At 33.0% G+C, this 27,538-nt stretch overlaps 1 protein-coding gene across 1 annotated transcript; it reads right to left on the bottom strand.

Moving 5' to 3' along the window:
• Nucleotides 1-560: 560 nt before the first annotated feature.
• LOC125051644 (sensory neuron membrane protein 1-like) lies at nt 561-27,163 on the bottom strand. Its single transcript, XM_047652131.1, has 10 exons — nt 27,088-27,163; nt 22,169-22,289; nt 21,542-21,699; nt 12,068-12,218; nt 10,922-11,179; nt 8,557-8,768; nt 7,729-8,014; nt 6,964-7,089; nt 3,975-4,116; nt 561-697 (listed from the first exon to the last, which is right to left on the bottom strand). The coding sequence occupies exons 2-10, from the start codon at nt 22,280-22,282 to the stop codon at nt 597-599; spliced, it is 1,548 nt and encodes a 515-aa protein (XP_047508087.1). The 5' UTR covers nt 22,283-22,289; nt 27,088-27,163; the 3' UTR covers nt 561-596.
• Between the last annotated feature and the right edge of the window lie 375 nt (nt 27,164-27,538).

Raw genomic sequence — 27,538 nt, forward strand, 5'->3', positions numbered from 1 at the left:
AAAGAAAGATTATTTGAACAAAAGTCGGTATTAGAAGCAGCTACATTGTATAGATGGGATTAACATTAAATAAGTTAAAATGTATTGTTTTTTTTAGTATTATATTACATACTACATATTGAATAAGTTGACTTCCACAATTAATTGCCACTAACTATAATTAGCTGGCGATTTTTTATCCTAATAACGCATCCACAGCCTAATAAGAGACAAAAATTATATTAGAAAAATGTCAATTTTTACAAGTAACTAGTATTGCATTTTGCATTGATAGGTATTTAAATACAGAATAGAAAAGATTGATTTGTTTGATTGAACAAAAGCCAAAAGACGCAAGTTAGTGAACGCAAGAATAACCTCATATTTGTTTCCAATTTCGAATGTAATTTTATGATAATTCTCTTCCGAGATGAAATAATTTTTTTTAATTTGATAAATTATATTTTATTATTGTAACGTATGTGATCAGAAACTTAGTATGTAAATATCACTGTATAATCAAAATCATTTGCAATTTGTTTAAGTAACAGTTACATTTTGTTTAGGAATATATAAAATCATTGTTATGCAGTACTACTTTATTTATTACACGAATATTACATTTCAATTTTAGGTGGTGCCTCCTGTCCATTTGAATCCGGTTCTGGTTTTACTTTACTTGGTGAATCAGAGGTAACAGCAAACCGCATTATGTTGTCTGAAACATATTACATAAGATATATAATAACTGGCTGTTAATTTTTATTCCCTAAAAAATGGCAGAATTTTATTCGATAAACGATAGGCATAAAATGCATGGGCGTGTCCCATGTCATTAGAGGTTTCAGTACTTTTAACGGACAAGATTAAGAGACTTAGGGCTAAGCATGGGCGGATCTACTTAAGGGCTTTTTGGGCTGCACCCCAGGACCCCGTGGATACAAAGGGCCCCCAGTCCTCACTGATAATAATAGGGGATATTTTGAATTAAAAAAAAAAATACAATTAAAAAAAAATCCAATCATTGGTTGGAATACCTGAGATCTATCAACTCATGTGCGATGCGCCTCTACTAAACGGAACGGGGAATTCCCTGTCTATTACGGGGGACTTTCCCGTAATAGCCCAGAGCCCCACAAATTCACGATCCACCCATTGCGCTAAGTGTTACTCTCTTATGTCAAAAATATATTGGATTAGAGAAACGGAAGTCTCTTATCTCAACTCTGAATCACAAACACATGCCAAGTGCTTAACCGCTTTAAACTAGTCTTAACCTAATTCAGACAGCTATTTAGGCCCATAAAAAATGAACTGGAATTTGACAAAATATTCGCACAGTGATCTGTGATTGTTGAGTTTGATCTTTTAATACGTTAAAAGCTTTTTTCGTTAAAAAGCAAGAGAAATGTCTAATGCTATGTTTATTTTTGACCAGCGGCCTGGACTCCGCAGGCCTGGACATTTATTTTAAAATAATTTTGGAAATAAATATAGCCTATTACTTCTCTCGTTTAGATACATGACATATTACATACATAATACATTTTGTTACAAAACATATAAATGTAGGTTTTTTTATAATATAGACATATGTACATATACGTATTATATATAAATTAGTATTTATTTATTTATTTCATAGTCCTACTGCTAACATAAATTAAATATAATAACAAACAGTTACACTGAAAATATAACCAGAGATGGAATACATAATACATTTAACTACAAAAAGGTTCAAAAATTTACAATAGGGAACAAACAAATAAAAATTATTCAATACATTCAACAAAGTAATACCTAATTTGGCTGTGTTGTGTGATGGTGTAAAAGTGAGGGTAAGTATGAGAAGATGTGCATGTGGGGTATGCACATGATGATTTTGCGCAATGGATATTCTTAATACTCCTTTTAACCATATTCCGCGATAGCTTAAACAAGTCAAGGCTCAAATATTGGTTGTATTCCGGGCTTCGCAATACAAAACTGAGCTTGCATAGTAAGGGTTGACGTGACGAACATGAAACAAAGCAAAATAGCAAGCAATATGTACTATTAATACCTACTACTTAGTATAATGCCTTAAAAAAGATGTATTTACATGTTTAAATCATCATGAAAATTGAGAATTTTACGGTAGGATAAATCTTACAGTTACAATAAAATTAATTACAATTTACGAGAAAAACATCTTATTGTTGGAAATTAACGCCTGATGTTTTATACCTAGCAGCGACGTGAATAGATTGTAAGAGAATCGGACTTGTATTTCAAATTGGTTAATATCTTTCATCAATCATTCGATTTCAGACAGTTGGAAATGCTCTAGGGTTTACAGATTATCCACAATTGGGTATATGATATGACAATATAGGTCAGTAGTAAATCGTCTAAGGAAACGGATTTTATTAGATATATATCCTGGTTACAAACTAAAAGAAGATCAAAATTTATTTTTAATATGGTACTTCCACTTAAGTTGTCAAGTGAGCGAGCGTTTTCTTATTACTTATAACATTTATTTATTTATAACCGCGCCAACAAGGCCATAACCAAAAACATAAAAGAGGAAAGAAACAAGTTATAACATTTATAACCTGTGTGTGGCCTCGATAATAGGAGCGAATGGCGTTCACAAACATAATGCTTACAATTATTAAGATTAAATAAATCAGGGGCGTTACAACCTTAGGGCTGGGCCTCAGATTTCTGTATCTGTTTCATGATTATTTGTCAATCTTATAGGCAATTCGGTGATCAGCCTTCTATGCCTGGGTCTAAGGTAAGCCCAGTGCCGGATTGAGCCAGCGCGGGGCCTGTAGCAAATTCTGCCTATGGGCCCTTTAAGTTAAGGGTATTTAATAAAACAAAACTGTTTCAAAAAAACTTTTCTGGGTTTAATATGGGCAAGTTTAGTGATAACACTATCAATATCGACTTTTTCAAGCAAATCATTCTCTATATTGAACAAAGTGAGATGATTAAGACGTTCTTGGCCCATCGAGTTCCTTAATTCATTAGTAATACCATTTAATATTGAAAAAAAACGTTGGAACGTTGGAGCGCGGGGCCCCTAAATTCGCGGGGCCCGTAGCATTTGCTACTCTCGCTATATGGCTAATCCGGCATTGGGTAAGCCTAAGGTAAGCAAGCTTCGTCACGATGTTTTCCTTCATCGTTCGAGCGAATGTTAAATGCGCACATAGAAATAAAGTCCTTTAGTGCACAGCCGGTGATCGAACCTACGACCTCAGGGATGAGAGTCGCACGCTGAAGCCACTAAGCCAAAACTGCTAAAATTAATAAGTTTTCAAAGAATAATTTGATAACAGAATGCCCTGTAATCGGATTGGCGATCTCAAGATTATTCGGGCCCTGCATCCAACTGCACAGTCTAGCTATTCTGTTAATTGGAGTGCAGAACTCCAAATTAGAGCGCTTAGTGGAGATAGAAAATGTACCTGTAATTTCATGTAAATTTCTTGTTCTTCTATTATTTAGTCGATAAAACTAACCAAAAATAAAAATAAAAACTTATAATTTTTTTACGCACTTGTTTTCAATGTTTAAAGTCCTGCTGTAGTGTAAGCGAATCATGTAAATCATTCTTAATTTATGTATTATAATAGCTTTGAAATTGTTATCAACAACCTATTTAACTTAACACGAGTTATGTTACCTAACATTAGTTAAATTACATATATATGTATATATTTTAGTTAATAATTAGAAAAGAGAAGAAGAAGGGCAAACCAAATGTTAACTTACACTTGTAGACAATAAATTGTAAAACGCCAGTTTTGGTAGTAATAAACGAGTCCTTTAGTTTTTAATACACTCATAAACACATACACTTGCTAGTACAGCGTCGCACCCCACCACCCCTAATTTTATGACAAATGATTTATGATTAAAGACAGTTGACAATTACCTCCACCGAACTGAACTCACGACTCATTACATTTATATAGTACGCACCACATTAAACTCACCTTTGAAGTGGAACACCAGACATCCCAAAGTACCCAGCAGACCAGTAGCTACCAGCAACCAGCGAACTACTCCGACTATACGCTTCGGAATGAATAACTGGTTTTTTAACATCTTCACAAACGTCTTGTTTAGTGCCAGACCCTAAAATAATGAAAATTTATATACATATATATTTGTTTGCAGTAAGCTGTTCTGGCTTACCACCATTTTTCCATTACCTAGACTTATAGTTCATACTGAGCCCGCTAATATAAAACGCAGGAGAAAATACAATTCGAGATGACGAAATCGAGATCGCGTATGATCTCGGTCGAGTGTATATATTCGGTAAAGCAAAGGATTTGAGGCGTCATGTATTTATTTCATAATCATAAATAAATAAATCTAACAAAAATCAATTATACTAAAGTTATAGCCAAAGATGTAATACCTAATATTCTACCTAATTAAACATTAACGAAAGGAAGGAATACCTGTGTAGTGTAATAGTGTGAAAGTGTGAGCACACCCCACATACAAGTCAAAGTCAAAGTCAAATCATTTATTTCAATTAGACCATCTAAAATGGCACTTTTGAACGTCAAAAAAAAAAATATAAAGAAGATTCTAGTTGCCCCTTCCAAAAGGTAGTTTCGTGTGGAGAAGAATGGGCAAGAAACTCCACACTTACTCTTTTAAAATAGGTTTACAATATTTGTTAAATAATTATATGTGAAGACAATGTACTCTTAGAATAAACTACTATACTAAAAAAGTTAGTATACATGTTCCTCACATATTTACAAATATCGAAACCGTAGAATATTAACATTAAAGAGTAATAAAAATATTAAAAAAACGCAACAAAACAGTGTGTGAGATACAAAAAAAAAAAATTACATTTATAAATTAAAAATAATAATAACAAAAATATGTTAAAGCAAAAAATCAGCAACCAATTTGATTTTGTCCAGGCTATAGAGCCAATCATGGGATTGTCCTATGGAGCAGGACCAGCATGTTTCCAAGCATTCTTATCTTGAATATAATCATCTAATTTGTAATATGCTTGTTTACAAAGTGTACTTTTAATAAAACATTTAAATTTTCGTTCATTTAGTTTTAAAATGTCACAAGGTATTTTTTTTTTTACACAGGATGTGTGTGATGCAGGTGATTTCGCGCTATGGATATTGTTAATACTCCTTTTAAGCATATTTCGCAATTAGTAAGCCGCTTATTCTATCAATTTTAATTATCTTAAGGAAAAAAAATACCAAAATTTAATTAAAATGGAATCAACTTTAAGTTAAACTCTTGTAACGGTACGTACACACAAAACTCTTTTTTACAATCCATTACGATACGAAATAAACATATCGTCTATTTTGTTTGCGTTTAAGGGCAAATAGAAGATCGCTACATATTTTACTTAAATTACCATTTTAATCCAGGAAACCACGTGATAAATAAACTGCTACACGAGATACCCAGAAATTAATTTATGTATAAAACTGATGTAAGAACTGAATGAACCTGATCTGAAACTGATCTTAAAGGCCGGCAATGCACTGGCGAGCCCTCTGGCATTGAGAGTGGCCATGGGTGGCGAGATAACCGGGTGGGTGACGAGATACCCGCAAATAAACTTATGAATAAAACTGATGTAAGAACTGAATGAACCTGATCTGAAACTGATGTTAATGGCCGGCAACGCACTGGCAAGGCCTCTGGCATTAAGAGTGTCCATGGGTGAGGAGATAACCGTGTGGGTGACGAGATACCCGGAAAAAAACTGATGTAAGAACTGAATGAACTTGATCTGAAACTGATGTTAAAGGCCGGCAACGCACTGACGAGCCCTCTGGCATTAAGGTTGTCCATGGGTGGCGGGCGGTATCACTTATCAGAAAAAACATGAGTTCATACAATTTAATTTACGTGCCCACGTGAAGGCATAAAAATACTTTCGCGATAATGTCATAGCTAAGTCTATAATTTACCGTAACGACCATGAAGCATTTTTGTATTATAAAGATTCATATGGCAAAATTCACAGATTATTTTCCTCGCAATTTCCCTGCCTTGTAATTTAAGTTCTGATTTATAACTGACGTCATATAATGCGAACTTAGACAGTTGGAACATATTTATGAGGTATATTTTACACAAATTTAAAAACTATGCATTTATAAATGTTTCAATGTTTCAGTGGAAATAAAAATAAGATTTTTTTAAATGTACTTGGCAAACGGGCAGGAGGCTCACCTGATGTTATGTGATACCGCCGCCCATGGACAGTCACATTGCCAGAAGGCTCGCGATGCTGTTAATTTTCACAATGTTGTTCACCGTACGGGCAAATTTTTTTTGCTTACAATAAAGTTCTCAAAAGAACGACTTTACATACAATATAGCTAGCTAGATATTATATTGACTTAATTTTCTACAATACTAGTTAACTTAAACTAAGGTAATGTTAACAGTCAGTTAGTGTTCTATAATGATTAGACACTATGTTCGTGTGTCTGAGATACCACACTTGCACTCATATTCACTACACTAGTTTTAGTAACTCAAAAGGTTTAGTTCTCTTTAGGCTTATTCCTGTAGCCTGTTGAAGTAAGCTAAGACAAACCGTTTCACCATATTTAGAACCTAATCCACATTAAGTAATAAATGTTAATAGCAATTAAAATAAAGTTAAACGTACGAGTGACTTTAGAAATAGCTACGCTGACGCTGATATGAACGCTTAATTATATATTTTTTAATTTACCTTATAAATAAGCTTTAAGTACCAACAAATTTCTATAATTTTATTCTATTTTGTTGTGTGCTTGTATATGTTTTAATTGTATTTTTTAAATTTCTATTTTTTTTGTGAAACTTACGTTTACGTTAATTGTCACACATTTTAGATGTAAGATTTTGTAAAATAATTAGTAGATTAAGTACTGTGTGTGATGTCGTAAGCTTAATAACTAAATAAATAAAAAATAATCTTACCTCTTCAATCCAGAATATCGGAGCTAGAGTATTAGGTAGCTCTTTGAACAGTTCTATTTTGTCGGTTTGAATTAATTGTAAACTGAATTGAACTCGTTGCCTAGCAACCATTGGAGTACCTGTTATCTAAAAACAAATGGTTGTCTGTAAAGTCGGTTTCGGGCGATATTTTAACGTGTGTCGTAACATTGATGTAATGATTGCATACTGTTATGAATAAAAATAAATATTTTTTATTGAATTATCACTATTTTGTACGGATTTAGCCCTGGCCAGATCAATGAATCATCAGAGTTTGATATATTGATATATAATCATAGACTTATAAAAAAATCAGTGGCGAAAAACTTTTTTGGGTCTGTGCCTCAAATTTCTGTATCTGTTTCATGATTATTGGTCAATCTAATAGGCAAGATGATTCTCCTGTGCCTGACACATACCGTCGACTTTTTGGGTCTAAGGCAAGCCGGCTTCCTCACGATGTTTTTCTTCACCGTTCGAGAAAATGTTAAATGCGCACATAGAAAGAAAGTCCATTGGTGCCCAGCCGGGGATTGAACTTTGGGTACAACCTCGGGGATGAGAGCAACTTGAAGTCAACACTGCTCTGATATAATTGTATATAGTTATAGTTAAATTTACAGTTAGCAATTTGCGGGTAATATAAGAACATATAATTTAACCATACAATTTTAGAAATAAGTAGCGTAAAACATGCCACAACTCTTCTGCCACTTAAGTAGTGTATATAAAAAATAATCCTACCGGTTCAAAATCAATGACAATTTCATGCTCGTTAACATCCGGGCTCAGACCTTTCACATTTTTAAGCAACTCCGGGTCACAGTCATAGTAATGCGGCAGTGAGACGTAGAGTGGTGCACCCATACACTTTGTCAGGTCCATAAGACCCTTGGGCGGACATTTCTCGGGACTTTCGCAATAGCACTGCAGGTCAGGGTCGTTAGCCAAGTCCCCAATGTTAGCGATATAACGATTCGTCTTGATTCCTTGGTAGGACGTCTTCTTTTGGTACCAGGGCTTGAATGATCTGGATACAATCGAATAACAATGAAGGCAAGCATACGTTGTGTGTACATTGTAAAATTTGTTAAAGTTTCTGGATGAGATTTCGACGTCGCAGACAGAATGAACTTTTTTTTTGTTTTAACAAAGAACTACCATGGAAAACCCTAGTAAAATACAATACTTATTTATATTGGTGTGCGTATGTGTTTATGTGTGCGTGTTTGTGGGAGTATTTGTGTGACTATTTACGTAACACATAATTTTGAAGGATGCTTTTATTATAAATGTTATGTTGAGGGAATTAATCATTCTGGGAAAAATTCTATTTATGGAGGCGTAACGAGAAATGTTATTCTTAATTGTATTATCCGAGAAAAGAGAATTCTTGTTTAAACTATTTTTAATAAACGTTATATTTCTTTTTAGTAATTACTGTGTGTAAAAAAAATGAAATGAATCATATAACAAGAGACACTTATTTACGCTAGTAACAATAATTTGTTATTTTAGTAATTAAAGGCGTATTTCTTCTTTAGATTTTTATTTAGAAGAAAATTGAAATACCTGCATAAATCACCAGCAAACGATTCAAGTCTGTCAAATTCGGTCAAAAATGGCGGGAAAACAGTCCCGTCAGTGCCTATAAGCTTATTGCAGGAGTCGCGCCAGACATCTTGTTCTGTTTTATGATCAATGGCAATCACTTTACCGACATCCATTACGTTTTTGATTCCTCGCAAAACAGTTACCACGTGTTTGTCAATTGTTCCGTTTCTCTAAAATAAAATTCGTATTTTTTTGTTATCTTTGGTTTTCGTATTGATAAAAAATATATTTCTTGCATAAAATATTTAATTAAATAATTTAAATAAATATTAATGAATATCACCTCGCTACCCGCTGGATGGGATCTCCAGGAAAAAGAAATGGAGAATGGAGGAAGCTAACAATAGATCCATACAGATTTTTATTTTTTTATTTTATTTTAGATCCATACTGCAGAACATACAGAAACGGAAATAACAATAACTAACGTAGTATAATAACAAAACTAACACCCATTTAATGTGTGATTATTAACGGTATAGAATTAAAGTGGCTTTATTATTATTATTATTACTGTTAATATACTTAGCCTTCATAGCATCAAGAATTACAATCACACTGATTAACTTTGTAAAAAGCTTTAGTACAGATAGAACTTTTTTCGTAAGCGAACTTTTTGTACGCGATTCGCAAGTCAAAACTTGCCGCCTGTATAGTAATACAAAATAGTTTTGGATAAGCGAAAAGTGAAGTTGATACCCTCAAGATATCAAAGAAACGTGTTGGACATATCCTAGATCAATATTTTGATATGCGAAAGCTCTGTTTGAAGTAGGAGCCGCGTGAGCTCACAATCGTCCAAAAATACTGTGCCACAAATCAATAAAAACGATGTCAAAATTCCATGAAATGGGCTTTGAATTGCTTCCGCATCAATCATGTTCTCCAGATTCGGCCCCCAGTGACTTTTCCTGTTCTCAGACCTCAAGAGAATGCTCGCTGGACAGAAATTTTGCGCTGATGAAGAGGTAATCGCCGAAACTGAAGCTTAATATGAGGATACTGTCGTACTATAAAAATGGTATCGAAAAATTGTATGACCGCTGTAATCGTATCTCTCTTGAATCGGCAGCTAATGTCGGAGCGTCGTGGTCAGCAAGAATGCATCTGGAGCGGAGACTATCTGTTTGAGGATGAGTCGTTGACGTGATCGGTCCATCTGGTTGGTGAACGATCACGAGTTATTTTGCCTTCTGTGTTACCAACCACGATCAATTTCTCCAAGTTCTATAACTATATTATAACCAAATCAAATTCAATAAAAAAAGGGTGCGTGTACTTATGTACGCGCGTAAGAAGTTATACTTCTTTGGCATTATTAAAAATAGTTTTGGATTGCAAGCAAATAATTAATTACAATTAAATAATCAAAGACTGGAAAAGGAGTCATTATAGTCAATAAAGTTCCGTTTACATTTGAAAAATTTAATAAATAAATATTTATTATTATTCTCTTACATTAATGGTCGATTCACACATATCAGTGAACCCACAGTTCCGGCACAGTACCGTTACAGTTCCGTATCCGTGCTACAGTGGTGCGTCAGTGCTTCAATTCACACATATCAGTACAGATCTCTGCGGGTCTTCGTGCACGACGTTCCCTTCAGACTAGCGTTGACGTCGATTGTTTTGATGGCACTCTTCAATAACACAGAATTAGCTATGATAGCCATTGCTTTAGACGAAGAAGAAGAAGAGAATCGAGGAAAAAATAGAAAATGGGTACATGAAGCATGGAAGTTAAGAGAATCAGAAGGAGAATTCGTGACATTATACAAAGAATTAATTAAAGACGAAAGAAAGTATTTTGAATATTTTAAAATGCATAATATTTTTTATTTCGATGCAGCGGCGTCAGTGATCCGTGATAAAATATCGTTGTCGCCGATCACGTCCGTGATGACCGGTGCCGGCACTGACACTGACGGTACTGAGACGACACTGACACTGACAAGTGTGAATACATCCATTGAGAATGTTTGAAAGAATAATTATCACTGATGCGGTACTGTGCCGGAACTGTGGGCTCACTGATATGTGTGAATCGACCTTAAGTGTAACATAAATTCTATTATTATTCGAATGTTGTTTTTAAATTATGTCCAATGCCGTAGCATCTTCCGTGGGCAACTTCATTCTGTTAATTTTGTGTAACGGTGCACGCGCATCGTAAAATTGCACTCTCATAAATTTTTCATAACGCGCCTAAAGAAGTATAACTTCAAAAAGTTTTTTTCTGTGTTAGCCTACGAAGTTTTCAGCCCACATAATAGATATATATGTTCCCTTTATTATTAAAATATATATGCTTTATACTCACCATACCAAAAATAGAAAACTTGTATTGATTATTTGGTTCGAAAATGAGACGATCGGCCGCTTCCTTTTTGATTGCCGTACAAACAGCTTTAGGAGCAAATTCTGTTTTAGCGCAGTCTATGTTTAACCCACGGAAAAGTAAGTCCAGAGGTTTGACCTTCATGAAAATGGTTTCAGGGTTGTCAAAAATACCATTAAAAGCTTTTCCCAACATATTTAACATTGCTGGCTTGTCTCGGGAAACTATTGTTGCCAAGGTCTGTAATTATTTTGAGAAATCTATATTATTCCTTAATCTTATTTCTGTATAATAAATTGGTTAAAGCATGAATTACGATCATTTTAAGGTTAGGTTAAGGATGGATGGACAAAGAAGACTTAACCATAGAGAAGAGTCCAAAAACCGGCAACCTAGTGCGTTGCCGGCCTTTGTCCATGGGCATATCATGCATACCACTTAACATCAGGTGAGCCTCCTGCCAGTTTGCCTCCTGTTACATAAAAAAGGTGATTTCTAAGCTTTGCTGCGGACAATATATCTCGAACTAGCTGACCCGGCTAACTTCGTTCCGCCTAACAGTCTAATAATATCGTGTTAACTTTAGTTAAACTTACTCTAGGACTTCAATAAGGTAATAACATTCATACAAACTTTTTTGCAAATACAACAATTTTATTGCTTGCAATTGCGCAAGAAGAATGACAGACATTAGGCTCTTCTCTCTAGCGCTAATATTGCGATACTGCATGTTAAAGCACTTTCTGATATACAACAATTTTGATGAGGTAACACATATCTTCGATCAAGATCAAAGCCTGGTAATGCATCTCCTCGTTCACTTCAAGATCGGAATTTCTTGAACTGACAGGAATTCGATGTAAAATGGGGCGTAATTTTGTCAACAGATGGCACCATATGGTGTTTGAATTCGTAAAATTAATTAATTAATTAATTATTATTCGATAACATATCCGCTTTTTTATTACTTATTCTGCTATTCGTAGCAGAGAGGAATCCACCAAATAAGAGATAACTAACATCGGTCCAGCCGATCTTGAGTTATAAGTGGTGTAACTAACACGATTTTGTTTTATATATTTAGATTACGTATGCAAACGTATAGCCAACTAAGTTTGATATTCTTACAAGCATAAACATATGAGGCAGAATAATTTCCTCTTCTCCTGTCAGACCCGGTCCAGACAAATGTTTCTTGAAGTAGAAAGTATCTCGCTTTTTGTAGCTGACGGTATCGGTCGCTTCATCATCGTTTAGCTCGATTTTTTCCTTCCATTCTCTGTAAAAATTATAGTTCTAAATAATATATAGTTTCTGACCTATTAAACAGATGTTTTATATACTTTGTAGGAGGCCCAAAGTACTTTTGGTAATCGATAAAAGATCGTGAATTAAAAAAAATAATATCTCACAAAAACTCCAAAATTTTAAAATATTTTGATTAAGTTTTGATTTTCTTTTTAATAATTTTAATCATTACTTAAGAAAATTTGTAAATACTGTATACTTGATTGTAAATAAAATATAATTAGTCCCTTAGTAGTATATACGTATATAGTAGTAGTATAATAGTTTAAGAACTGGAAACATCATAACATTCGGATAATGATAATTTGTAATGTATTTAGACGTGATTAACGCGTTCTAATCTGTTTAAATTATTTTAGCTTTAATTTTTAAGTATATTAAAACTACCATATTGTACGGTTCCTGGGTGATCGGGATGCTTTAATAGGATTTTAGTTTTACAGAGCAGGCAAAAAAAGAATAAACGACTCAAAAATAAGAGTCTTTCCTCCAACTTCAATTTTGCTCCCTTTTGCGTAGAGACTCTTGGGCCGTGGGTTTCAAGTGCACAGGCGCTAATTAAAGATGGCTGGTAGATAGTACCAGTAACCTCAGAGCTGCTTTCCTCGCTCATGCTTTCTACGAATAACTATAAGTATCGCAATACAGCGAGGAAATATAAATGTAAAGGTACCTTTAAATGTAAAGGTAACTTTATATTAATTTTCTATTTTATTTATTTATTTGATCAACGGTATTCCTATATATTATTATATTTTATCTATATTATTACAGTTTTCTTTTATAGAACAGGGGGCAAACGGGCAGGAGGTTCAGCTGATGTTAAGTGATACCGCCGCCCATGGACACCCTCAATCACTCACTCACTCTGTAAAAAGGGCTCGCGAGTACGTTGCCGGCCTATTAAGAATGGGTACGCTCTTTTCTTGAAGGACCCTAAGTCGAATTGTTTTGGAAATACTTCAGTGGGCAGCTGGTTCCATATAGTTTTGGAAATTATTATAAATTTTGGTTAATTAGATCAATGTTATCAACGGGATAAATTGTGTATTTCCACGGAAAACCCTTGTTTTAATCTAGTTGTATTAATTTCATGCACCTGTGTCGACCCTTGTAATCGGTACTAACATATTTCTCTTACAAGTCAAAAGTTTAACAACAGAGAATATTCTAATAATGTATTTACACGTGTGGGTGGAATAATATTACATATTAACTGGAGTATTAGATAATATTCCCTACCCATTTTCTCATGTTAAAATAGCATATACCTTGATACACTTGAATATAAAACAGGGTATAATTAAATCGGCAGATATTTTGCTTTACGATAGTATTATTCCAATAGGCACATTTATATATTTCTTAACTGTGCAAGCACTATAGGGGCGAGGGAGGGGTCTTTGATTTTCTTATCTGATTACGTCAACAGTGATTGTTTACTTTTTTACACATATTACCTACACATTGTCTATGCTTGAAAACGAAATGCATTTTCGAGGACTTCTACAAAAAATTAATACGTTTATGTACTATTGTTTTTGAGAGGTTTGCTTACTTTTGCTGATTTTGAGGAAGGGGGGGGGGGAAACAGCTGTGTGAGTTCGAAAAGTGAGTTACAGAATCGCAAGGCTGATTAGGTAAATAATAATAATAAGTCGTTCGTTTGCAATCACCAAGTGTTTTGTTTTACACAATGTTTGTAAGGAGCAGCAACCATTACACATGACATGTTAAGTAATTCATAATAATAAAATAAATTAAAAACAAAGATTTGTCCTCTATCAGCAGTAGGCATGGTGAAATAGGAGCACGAGTAAAGGAACGGCAACGGACTTTTGGTTTAAAAATAATTTATTTAAATCAACAGAGTGACGGCACTTAATTAAGAACTAAACAATAATCAACTTAATATCTATGTCTTCGTGAATTTATACATTCAGATTTACTTACTAAGTATTGGTCGTTGCTGACGCACGACCTACATTCGGCTTAGTGCTAGCAAAGCATATATTAATAGGGTTGGTACTCTTAACTCCTCCCTCCCTAAGAGAGAAATTATCCGAAGGAGCTAAAGGTGACTTCGGAGAATTTCTTTTATTGCAAATAGAATACAATTTAAACTTTAATATTATAACAATTACTATTATTACTACTACAAAATAAAGAACTAATGTCCATACACTTATGTTATGTGTCACCACACTTTCCAACACTATTTCACTATTACTATTTCTCACATTATTTAACATTTCTTTTACGTCACTGAAGTCCACGTTTGTCAAATCTAACTTTTTATCTGCCGTTGCTAAATCTTCCTGAAGTTCGGGAATCACCACCAGTGGCATCTGTATATTCACATCCGATACATTGCTTGATTGACCGAAGATCGTTCTGCCAATTTGCATGTTGCACCCTTGACTTGGCGTCACGATGTAAGTCCCCAGTAAACTGAATCGACGGACGTCGTTTCTGCAGTGTTCTGACAAAATTATTTTATCTGCTGTGAATATCAACCAGCTATTGTTCATTATCTTCTGGATTTTTAGCTTCTCAATTCGTATTTGATGTTGATGACATAGGCTGTAATTATTCTTTATTAACATTAATTCCTCGATACATGTTTCCTCATTGTCTGTTGCCATATTTTCCTCTGAACATAAGTATTTGTTGTCTTCTATGCTCTCGCAAGGGCTCAACACATTTCTGTATTTCAAACCATTCACCAAAAGGTAAGGATATTTAGGAATAATTGTGTAAGTTTTAGAGGATTTTGTTATAGGAATAGGAATAACCTTGTAATAGTTATACGTTTCTGATTCTATCAAAGGAATTTCTAATACAAATACTAATTTATTCTTATCAATATAAGACTTTAATATAATATTACGTTCTAATTTAAGTAAGTTGTTTTTTGTTACTGGATAAATTGTTTGTGCATGTTTTTCTATCACTTTAAAAACACCTAATAACTCTGTAGAATTAATAATAGATTGGTGTAAGGTGTGCAATTTACTAAATGCAATAGCAGTTTCAATTTCTTGTATGCTCTCATAAATGTAACGAAAGTTATTTAGAATCTGATATAAACTATTCATAGTACGAATGACATTACTAATTTTAATTTCTTTTTCGACAACTTTATCAAACTCATTTGTTTTAAAATGTAAATTTTCTATATTATGATTCATTATCTCGGAGATATTGGCTAAAGTAGCAAATGCTTTGTGCATAGAAGATACTTTAATTTCCGTCAAGTGTTCTCTATTACTTATCTTACTAATTTCCTCATTAAATTTAACAGCATCTTCCTCATCTAAATTTCCAGTTATGACTTTTACTAAAGAACCCAAAGGACTAAAAATAGCACGTTTCCTCATACTATATGGAAGTAACTGGTGAAACTTATTTTCTACTATTTTAATTAATGTATCTATTTGAACTCTTATTACAACTAATTCCTTATCTAAATGATTAACCATTATTAATTCATTTAATTTATTATATAGTTCTATATTATTACTTATTTGTATACCTAAAGTTTTAATGTCTACTGTTTTAAAAACTGTCCAATAACTATTCTTCATTACTGCTACTCCAAATTTCATTGGGATGATTCCTGGATTCTGGTCCATCTTTCGAAGTTCCAGGCTGTGGACTTGGCTCTCTAGTATCAGGAGTACTAGCCATGACCTGGGGAGGACGTTTTATATTTTTAGCAGCTACTCTGGTTTTTCTTTTATTCATCTCTACCGGTACAATATTATGATTCGATTTTCCCACTACTTTTGCTTTCTCATAACGCGGCATTTCTTTAGCTTTTCTTGTTCTAGTAGTTTTCATGAAAATAGTATCACCTTCTTTAATATTAGATATTTCTTCACCACCTCTCTTGTTCCTAACTTTAATCTTATCCTCTTTTAATTTGTCCGCGACATATTCGTAAAGAACTTTGAGACGTTTCCTATGGTCTTGTAATAACTTTTGCATTAGATTGTGTTCTCTATTAATATCGAACACATTCCCACTATCAGTGTTTCCAAAAACAATCTCGAAAGGAGTGAATTCAGTTGCTGAATGAATGCTATTGTTGTATGCCATGATTGCATATGTCATTACAGAACAAGCGTCAAGTTCATTTTTATCATATTTAGCCAAACGGTATATTTCAATAATAGTTGAATGAAATCTTTCCACAATGGCCATCGAACTAGGATTATTCGGAGTTCCAATGTGGAATTCTATTTTGTACAACTTTAAAAGTTCCTTTATTAATTCATTATTAAATTCCGCACCAGAGTCACTATTAATTTTTTTTGGTAATCCATACATGCTAAAGTATTTTATGAGGGCTCTAACTACTTCAGGTGTACTCCGATTTGGAATACTAATAGCTTGTCCTAATTTACTAAAAGCATCGACAATAGTTAAATAATAGTTCTTTTCAATAAACAAAAGATCCATGAAAACTTCTTGAAACGGAGAATACTGATTTTGCGTTAACCGAATACAAGGATTTAATGGTTTCCGATCATACTTCATTTTTCTACACTGTTCACAAGCATTGATTACAGCGGTCACGGTTTCTTTCATATTTGTCCACCAATAATCTCTTTTAAGCTTAGTTAATGTTTCGTTTATACCCCTATGACAAGTTTTACCCTCATGGTATTTTATAATTACATCTCTCTGGTCAACTTCTGAGTCAGTCAGGTTAACGATTCTTTCCGTACACTCTACTAAGTTACAAGTTCCCTTTTTGTATAATTCTATAACTACCTTTGAAAATATCCTTCTAAATTCAGGACTTTCAAAATATATATAATATTTATATTTAAAATCTACATATTCCTTAAAGAAATCCTTCACTAGACTTTCTTTATTCAGTGGCATATGTACTTCTAATATGCGTTGCTTTCTATTATATATCTTTAACTGAAATTTTGTCAATGAACCAAATGAACACTAATATTTGTCGTGGTTTACAATCTATAGCTTCGTTTAAAATAGGTATTCCCTCATGTTCCCTATTTGACACTGAATTAGCGGTAGCACCGTCGTCTGAAATTTCTACCAGTTCTATCGGTTCCTCACATTCTGTGTCAGAGATATCCATTCGATATTCATTTTCTAAATCAGACAATGACATATCGGGCTGAGGCCTAGGGTTTTTGTTCCTAACTGTCACAAACTCGTCATTAAGTTCTTGTATTACCTGTTGAAGTCTTTCGTCATTATCGTCAATATTAGCCAAAGTCGAGTCGAGGTCATCGTCAAGAGCATTAATTCTTATTCTAGACAAAGCGTCCGCATTTGTATTTTGTTGTCCTTTTTTATATTTAATCTCAAAATCATATTCTTCTAACCTCAAACGCCAACGTGTTAACTTACTGTTGGGTTCTTTCAGAGAATATAACCAATGCAATGGCCTATGATCAGTAAATATTGTGAACTTCCTACCATAAAGATACGGTCTAAAATGTTTCACTGCCCAAATTACACCTAAAAGTTCTTTTTCTATGGTGCTATACCTAGTTTCTGTGTCACTTAAAGTCCTACTCGCATAAGCTACTGGTTTATCATTGCCAATAGTACCCTGTGATAGAACGGCTCCTATAGCAAAGTTAGATGCATCAGTCGTTAATGTGAACGGTTTTTCAAAATCTGGGAATTGTAATAAAGGGGCATTTGTTAAAAGCTTTTTGCAAGTTTCAAAACTTTGTTTGTACTCATCATTAATTATTATTTTATTTCCTTTTTTTAAACAAACTGTTAAAGGTCTCGTTATTTTAGCGAAATCCTTGATAAACTTACGATAATAACCAACTAATCCCAAAAAGCTTTTAATTTCTGTAACTGTTTTAGGTATAGGGTATTTCAAAACTGCGTCTATCTTGTCAGTATTAGGCTTAAGTCCCTCACTTGTGATAGTGTGACCCAAATACAATACTTCTTTTCGTAAAAAATGAGATTTATCTAATTGAACTTTAAGATTTGTTTTTCTGAACCTATCGAAAACTGCTCTAAGTTTATCAACGTGTTCTGGTAAGCTTTTTGAAAAGATGATGACGTCATCTAAGTATACTAAACAATGCATGCCCTGTAGACCTCTAAGAACATTATCCATGGCTCTTTGGAATGTCGCTGGGGCGGTCTTTAAACCAAATGGCATTCTATTAAATTCATAATGCCCAAAAGGGGTACTGAAAGCTGTTTTCGGTCTATCTTCTTCCCTAACTTCAAGTTGATGGTACCCTGATGCTAAATCAAGCGTCGTAAAATATACACTTTTACCTAACATGTCAAATAAATCGTTAATATTAGGCAAAGGATATTTGTCATCTGTAGTTATGTCATTAAGTCGTCGGTAATCTATCACCATTCTCCACTTTTTCTCTCCAGATGCATCTAATTTCTTTGGTACTAGATGTACTGGTGCACTCCAAGGAGAGTGTGACTCTTGGATTATCTTGTCTTTTAACATTTTTTCTATTTGTTGTCTTATTTCCGTAGTCTGAATTGGAGGTAACCGATGAGCTTTAATATTAATTGGATCTTCATTTTTAGTGCGAATCTCATGTTTTACCTCATTAGTAAAAGTTAACGGTAAATGTTCACAATAAAAAATGTCCTTGTAATCCCTACAGATTTTCCCAATCATATTTTTTTCTTCTTCATTCATATGCTCCAATCTTAACTTTTTTAAATTATCATCCAATAATTTGTCAACCTCACGATGATTTACAAAATTTAAATTTGTTTCGCCATCTGTATCTAAATATGACACATCAAACGGTTCTACTCTAAACGGTGCCGTCACAACTAATTTTTGTTCAGCCTCAGTAACATTTTGTATAATGGTTGATGCAAAACCATTTTTACAGTTTACTAAAGCTGTAGGCATCCTAATCCCTTTTTGGAATTCGATAAAGTTCAAAATTGCATCCCCGTTTGTCAAATTCACTGGTAATGAAACTCTGTACTCACAACGAGGCGGCAAAATATACGTTTCCTTCATAGGAGGTGAATAATTTATTGGTATTCGCGTATTTTTTGTAAACAAGACCAAGTTTTCCATGTCCATTGAAGCACCTAAAGTTCGTAATAATTCGCTACCTATTAAACCGTCATATCTACTATCCACGCTGTATACATAAAATTTATGTTTTATCTGACTTTTAAAAATTTTAGGTAAATTTATATAAACGATTTCACTATGAATACTCGATGCGTGAGTACTAATCACTTCAAATGGTTCAATGTGTTTGTCGTTTTGAAAAAAAATGTTAGCGAGGTCTGGGCTAATAAAAGACCTAGTACTCCCCGTATCTATCATAAAAACAGCATTTAATTCTGGAATAATTATATGAGGTAAATTTAATTTTGTACAATTTATTTTTATTTTTTCGATATTGTTGAGGCTATCATAAAAAAATTTCCTATCTGTTCATGGTCTGAACTAGTCGGATTCGATTCACAGCTATATGAACAAGATGGTTGAATATTATCAGTATCAGTATAATTAACGCGTCTTGAACTGGCTGTTCTCATCGTAATATCGGTATTGGAGGTCGATGGCATAGGCGATTCTTGGTATTGTAATCCATTGTTCGAAAAATGCCGACGCTGCTGTGACGACGACTGTTTTACTGGTGACCTAAATACCGTGTTATAATTGTTTCGATTATTTAATGTTCTATCATTTCTAAATTGTAAAGAATTATTATTTGAATTATTTGAATTATTAGAATTATTAGAATTATTAGAATTATTAGAATTATTTTGATAATTAGATGCATTCGAGTTCCTTTGGACGTTATGGTTTGGAGAATTAAAATTATTAAATTGTTTCGGATAAGAATTCCTATTTTGGAATGAATTAAAATTATTATAATTAGGTCTAAAATTTTGATTGGACCTTGGGTTCTTACTATCGTAAACCGTTTGAAAATTTTGTTCTTCCAACACGGTTTTTAAAGCATCTTCCAGGGTGGTAACATTACGTAGTCTCACTAATCTTACAAGATACGCTGGTAAATTAAATAAGAAAACGTTTAATGCCGAATTATTATATATTGCTTGTTTAGCCTGTCTTATTTCGGGGTTGTTAATGGTTTCATTTATTTTGGAGAATAAAATACTCCTTAAATGTTGAACACGATGACAGAAATCTAAATAACTTTCGTTCCTATCCTTTTTTAGGGAATCTAATTCCATAGCCAGACAATCTTCTGACCGTGGATCGCCAAAGTGTTGGCTTAATAATAACTTTAGGTTATCCCAAGTATCTATTTGTTCCCGTTCCCCAACTAGACTTGCGGCTTCCCCAGATAATCGACTAGTAATTACGTGAAACAGATATTCATTTTGTAAATTGCCACCTTGAAATGTCTGTAAAATGTATTCGCATTTCTTAATAAATAATGGTAATAATCTAGAATCACCATCAAAAACAGGAATAATTTTTACCATTTCCACAGGTACTCTTACGATATTTTCCATTTTGAATATAAAAAAAAAATTACCTATAAAATAATTGTTTAAACCTAACTTCTATTAACAATATTTTGATTGTTTAATAAAAATATTTTTCCGGCGTTTTCCAATCCGAAATAAACGTATAACTAATACAAGAGGAAAACAAGGAAAGTCACGGGAAGTGAAAAGTTTTACTCACAGTCCTGTAATCTTGACCATGCTCCTCCGGGATACTGCTAGTTCTTGGCTGCTCTTCCACCGATGCCGTACTGTCCTTAACTTATTTATTTGTTCGGCGATCTCCGTTGAAACGTTAAAACGTACGTTACCCGGCTAGTACTAAATCACGAAAAAAAAACGTGGTATAACTTCTTCCAGGCAACTATGGAGATCCTACCGGCTGCGCCAGTAAAGGAACGGCAACGGACTTTTGGTTTAAAAATAATTTATTTAAATCAACAGAGTGACGGCACTTAATTAAGAACTAAACAATAATCAACTTAATATCTATGTCTTCGTGAATTTATACATTCAGATTTACTTACTAAGTATTGGTCGTTGCTGACGCACGACCTACATTCGGCTTAGTGCTAGCAAAGCATATATTAATAGGGTTGGTACTCTTAACTACACTTACAGTATCGTGGGAACAACACGCAAACACATAGTCGAAATAATTAACATCACCGCATACACGAATTCAAGTCCGACCAGTCACCACAAGTAGCACCCGCTCAAGTTCACGCACAATCAGCCATATATAAATAGGTATTCAAATGTCATATAATAAGAATTACTAGGTGTTCTGTTACTCACTCGAAATAAAATGGTCCAACTTCTTTGACAATCGGGATCGCGCCCTTTTGAACTTCTTCGTGGTTTGTGTAATTAAACAAGTACACTTTAAAGTCCAAAGGGAAGGGAATTGTCTCCCACATTTTGCGGACATCCGTTTTCTTCGAAAGAGCCATTTCCTATGCAAAGATAATAAAACTGTGTTATTATAACATTTAACACTAATTAAAATGTATCTATGGAATCGTTCTGGGGCTCTGTAGTGTAAACATATGGCTAATAATTCGACACCAGGTTTCGATTACTGTTGAAAAAATGCGTGTTGGTAGGCAGAGTTCATATACTTAAAAATGATTAGTGATGCATGCGTGTCGTCTATAGTGAGTTGTCTATTTTCACATTGAAATTTATAAACGCAACTTTTAGCAGCATAGGATTTAAGATGATAAAAGGGAAGAAGATATTCATTCATAGAAAAAAAATTCTTTTGCAATAAAAACGGGTATCATTGAGGACACAATTGCCAGAATTAACTTCATTTTTTAATTATCAAAAGTACTACGTTTAATTACTGTAATCGCCTTTAGAACTAAAATTTCCTTAGGTTCCCGTTTTGTTGACAGCTTTGTTTTCAAATTTGAAATTCACCTTTTTCAGTTGCCCCTTGAGTATAGTTGGAAACAGGATCCAACCGAACAGAATGCCGAAAATTGTTGCCCCCATGCATCCTGCTGCTATTTTCATATGCTTCGGTAGATTCATTATTCCACTGAAATAAATCTTATCAGGTGAAAAGGTGGGAGCTTGTAGTTTATTGTTTATCAGAATGCCAAATAATAAAATGACTGCTTCACGACTGATTTGAGAGCGACCGCCGATGCGAAAACCGCTGCGTGAGTTCGAAAAGTGAGTTACAGAATCGCAGGGCAGTTTATTAAACGCGGGCTTAGAAATCTTCTAAGGAATTGAGCACACAATAAAAATTTATAATATCGGCTCATTATCTTGTAGCAATAGATAGGTATATTAGTTGTTAAAGCAGAAGACAAATGGAGGTCATGAGTTTGATTTCCAGTGATAAAGTTGATGTTGAGTAATACCAGAATTCATTTTCCTTAAAAAAGGTAGGTATCAGCAGATTCACGCCCCAATAGGGCATGGGAACTTTCGATATACATATCATATATGATGACATATCATATAGATGATTATATTCAAGATAAGAATGCTTGGAAACATGCTGGTCCTACTCCATAGGACAATCCTATGATTGGCTCTATAGCCTGGACAAAATCAAATTGGTTGCTGATTTTTTGCTTTAACATATTTTTGTTATTATTATTATTATTATTTTTTAATTTATATAATGCTACAAATGTAATTTTTTTTTTGTATCTCACACACTGTTTTGTTGTGTTTTTTTAATATTTTTATTACTCTTTAATGTTAATATTCTACGGTTTCGATATTTGTAAATATGTGAGGAACATGTATACTAACTTTTTTAGTATAGTAGTTTATTCTAAGAGTACATTGTCTTCACATATAATTATTTAACAAATGTAACAAAATATTGTAAACCTATTTTAAAAGAGTAAGTGTGGAGTTTCTTGCCCATTCTTCTCCACACGAAACTACCTTTTGGAAGGGGCAACTAGAATCATCTTTATATATTTTTTTTTTTGACGTTCAAAAGTCCCATTTTAGATGGTCTAATTGAAATAAACGATTTGACTTTGACTTTGACAGTAAATAAATAGATAGTAGTCGTTAGCTTAACATAATTTAGCATACAAAAAATCTAATAATGTAAATCATACTCAATTCCACTTGAACACACAAAAAAATTCATAAAAATTAGTTTCAGTTTAGGAATTTCATTACGAACACATACATGCACAGAAGATTTATATACTAGCTGTTTATTTCATGTATAGATAAATAATCTAGATACCGACTGCAGCTGATTTGCGAATCTAAACCATCCAGGGCTCCACCCAAACAAATACAAAAAAAAATCATTCAAATCGGTTCAGTGAATTATATAAATATAAGAATTGAGCTAAAATTTTAATAAAATGTGTTGCGTAAGAAAATATATTTTCAGTATTAAAATAAATAAGCCTATTTGATATTCTTGGAAAAATAGACGAAAAGCTTTTCGACTTATGTTTAGAGGTCTTTCAAAGGTCAAATAAAGTTAATAAGTCCAATATAATATGTTTATAAATGACAAGGACTGTTTTTGATTTGACCGAGTCAATCCTGCCCTGCGATTCTGTAACTCACTTTTCTAAAATGACTGCTTCACGACTGATTTGAGAGCGACCGCCGATGCGAAAACCGCTGCGTGAGTTCGAAAAGTGAGTTACAGAATCGCAGGGATGGGCCTGTAACTTCCTCCAGTGACACTGATTCCATCGTTTTTGTATGAAATTTCCTTGTATTTCTCTTAATATCTGTAGCGCTGATTTCAAATTGCGGGCACAAATCTCATTATTGAGATTGGGATAGTCTGTATCGCAATTGGAGTAAGTGCTCCGACATAACTCTGGTTATACACACAATATGTGTATAACCAGAGTTATGTAACCTGACGTTAGTAAATTTACATCTAATATATGTCTGTCACATGCTCCTCCGAAACGGCTCGACCGATTCATATGAAATTTTTTATGCATATTCAGTAAGTCTGAGAATCGGCTACTATCTATTTTTCAAACCCCTAAGTGATAAGGGGTGTCCAACTCAAAATATGTTTTTTTTTATTTTTTAGAATTGTATTATTATATATTTTTTTTATTATATTATATTATATTATATTATATTATATTATATTATATTATATTATATTATATTATATTATATTATATTATATTATATTATATTATATTATATTATATTATATTATATTATATTATATTATATTATATTATATTATATTATATTATATTATATTATATTATATTATATTATATTATATTATATTATATTATATTATATTATATTATATTATATTATATTATATTATATAATAGCAATCGTCGCACTGCTCGCACACTTGAGGCTAAAATGAGCCCTTTATTTTTTCTCACACTCATAAATTGTGATATAACATTCTTGTTTCCGATAGTACGACTAATAGATTTAAGAACCCTTAGATATGCCAAGTTAGTTTTTGTTAGCGTCGCAACGCCTACCACTAATTTTATGTTAGTTATAAGCTCATATTTTAAAGCCAGTTGTTACCCAGCTTTAAGCAGTGTTTAATTTAACATACATCTATCAACCGCCACCAAACTCAACTCCGGACTAAGGTTATTCCACGTTTCCGTCAAGTTCACATAAAAACTTAACTAAAAGTAAAAATTTCAGACGAAAATTGACGCTGTGACGAAACGGAGAGGCATGAGGTATATATTTTTAATGTAAACAGTTATAAATTAAGAGGGTCCGGGCAAAAACTCTAACCCTCTCTCCCGATTGCCGTTTAGGCTTTTGCTACAATCTATTTTAATAGACACTTCAAGAAGCGATGGTAATAAAAACTTAAATTTGAAATGAAGTTATAAAAGATAAATGTTTTAAAAGTTATAAAAATATTTTTTTCAATTCAGAATCAAAGCTTTTATATAATACCTAATCGATGTTACCTTCAATAGCAAGGAAAATCGATTTAATAAAAATTACAGAGCAAAATGTAATATATTTTTTAAATGTATAAATCGTATGCTACATTCTCACGGTGACAAATGCGCTTACTGGCAATCTTTAACTATTATATTTTTCTTTATTTTTCTTTAGGCTTAGGAATAATTGACAATAACTCAGAACAAGAACTAGGGAATTACAAATTGGGGGATGTCCAATGGGAACATCTAGGGAATCGTAGATAATATAACCCTTGTACCTGAAGTCTTGGTCTCAGATTTTTGTAATTTCCTTATAATTTTTTAACATAATGTTGATTTCTTTAGGATTTCCTTCTCTGAATGAGCAATAATAATTAATTGCGGAGATAAATAGAAATATTCGGATTCGATCGTTCGAACTTCAGTATTTTATATAATCATAATTATTTTATAAACCGTTGTTGAGATTTAAAACATTCTTATTATTGTTCTAGGAATAGTCTAAGTATGTATAGTAAACTATTTTAACTATACTATATATACTAAGGCACAACATTTTTGTGCATATCTAAAAAGAAAAAAATATAAGCATTAGGGAGACTTTGTAAGATTTTAAAATATAATTTAGTATTTTTTAGTACAAATTAGTTGTCTCGTTAATCCGTGATAATTGTTTTACACTTGAAAAGGTATAACCTATATGATAACGAACAGAAATTTCATTTAAAAGTCCGCATATCAGTTATTGTGTTGTCATACTTTTCAATATTTATGCCTACTTGAGTTTGATTTAACTTCGCAGTATCTACCGATACATATACATATAAACCTTCGTCTTGAACAACTTTTTATTAATAACGGGCTGTCCCCTGCTGTTTTTGGTATTAACCCGCCTGTTTTAATAAAACCTAAAGCCTCAATAAATCCAGGACAGAAATATTTTCTCAACTTAAACCCTAGTAGTTCCTAAGTTCGAACTCGATAAAGCGCAGTCAATCATAGGTATGTTCTCAAAAGGAAAGAATTTTTCCCGTTTCTGCAACATTTTTCTTTGATACTGCGGGTCTATTTATCCTAGCATGATGTTATATATGTTATGTTATTCACTGCAAATGTATCTTGCAATTAAGATCGGTTCAGTAGTTTTAGGTTTGTTTGTTGTATATGTTGGTTACAGTCCACAACGTAGTGAGGAACGGCAAAAAATCGACAACGTGTGGAAAGCACAGAAATGATCACATGCCTATTAGAAAAACAAATCATTACGAAACAAATACAAAAAACTGTAGCCAGGTCTGAAGGGTTGTAAAATCGCTGGTTTTAATTCAGTAGTTTTAGAGTTTAATAAAAAAAAAGTTCCAAACCACATCATTCATCATCAAATCTAAGGTCAGAAAGCGACTTTATTTATTATGTTGTAAATCTATATATACTAGCTGCCCCCGCGAACTTCGTTTCTCCTTAATGTGATTCTACTTATCCTACCTTTTTAGTACATACCAACATGGAACATTTTGCTTTGCTACCCCAGAGACTATTCGGTTTTCCGGAATAAAAACTTTTTCGGTTTTTCTGTGATTTTTCTCTATATATACGTAAACCTCAGAGTTCAAGTCATAAGTTGTTAATTAACAAATAAAAAATAGGGGTTGAGTGTAGAGGGGTGAAAATTAAGGGTTGTATGTATTTTTGTATGCTGAATCATAAAAAACTAATCTAACAAATAAAAATTTAGGGGAAGGGGTAAAAATAAACTCTTAACATTTAGGGGGTTGAAAGATAGATAACAGCCGACTTACTGAATATGCATAAAAAAAAATCATAAGAACCGGTCGAGCCGATTCGGAGGAGTATGTGAACGAACATTGTGACACGAGAATTTTATATAGATATTTTATAATTTTTTAGTAAAATATTTGTTTTAAAAATACGTACGTGACCAGTCACTTCAGTGTGGCAGCTGGTAGGGCACTTGGAAAGTATTGCAAACGGCTTGGGCGGGTTAGCTACAGCGTACAATCGACTACAGACGTATTTTAGAAAATTCCACTTTTTACTCGTAGGTACAAATATAAAGTTAAATGCTGTTATAGAGGCATTTTGTATTGAATGAACAAACCAATTATGTAATTATAAATAGTTAATTCGAAAGTTTTATAGTAAAAACAAAACTTAAATTATCTAAAACTATAAATGTTTTGCAATAATTGATTTTTTTTAAAGTTAAGTTAATAATAAATATATAATAATAAATAAATTAGAAAAAAGATCATTAAACGATAGTTATATAATCTGGTGTATAAAACAAAGTTATATATTTGTATTCTTTTGATCTGTATAAAGCTTTAACTTCAGGCGTATTTTCAAAAATGTTTTATTTATTTTG

This window comes from Pieris napi, chromosome 8 (assembly GCF_905475465.1).
Source record: "Pieris napi chromosome 8, ilPieNapi1.2, whole genome shotgun sequence".
Lineage (NCBI taxonomy): Eukaryota > Metazoa > Arthropoda > Insecta > Lepidoptera > Pieridae > Pieris > Pieris napi.

What these genes read in the sequence shown, in the direction of transcription:
- LOC125051644 (XM_047652131.1), bottom strand. Translation starts at nt 22,282, where the DNA reads ATGAATCTACCGAAGCATATGAAAATAGCAGCAGGATGCATGGGGGCA. An exon ending in TTTGCTGGTGATTTATGCAG is followed by an intron (nt 8,015 to 8,556) that starts GTATTTCAATTT and finishes GATTGTATCCAG; the next exon opens with ATCATTCAAGCCCTGGTACC. An exon ending in CGATATTCTGGATTGAAGAG is followed by an intron (nt 4,117 to 6,963) that starts GTAAGATTATTT and finishes TCATTATTTTAG; the next exon opens with GGTCTGGCACTAAACAAGAC.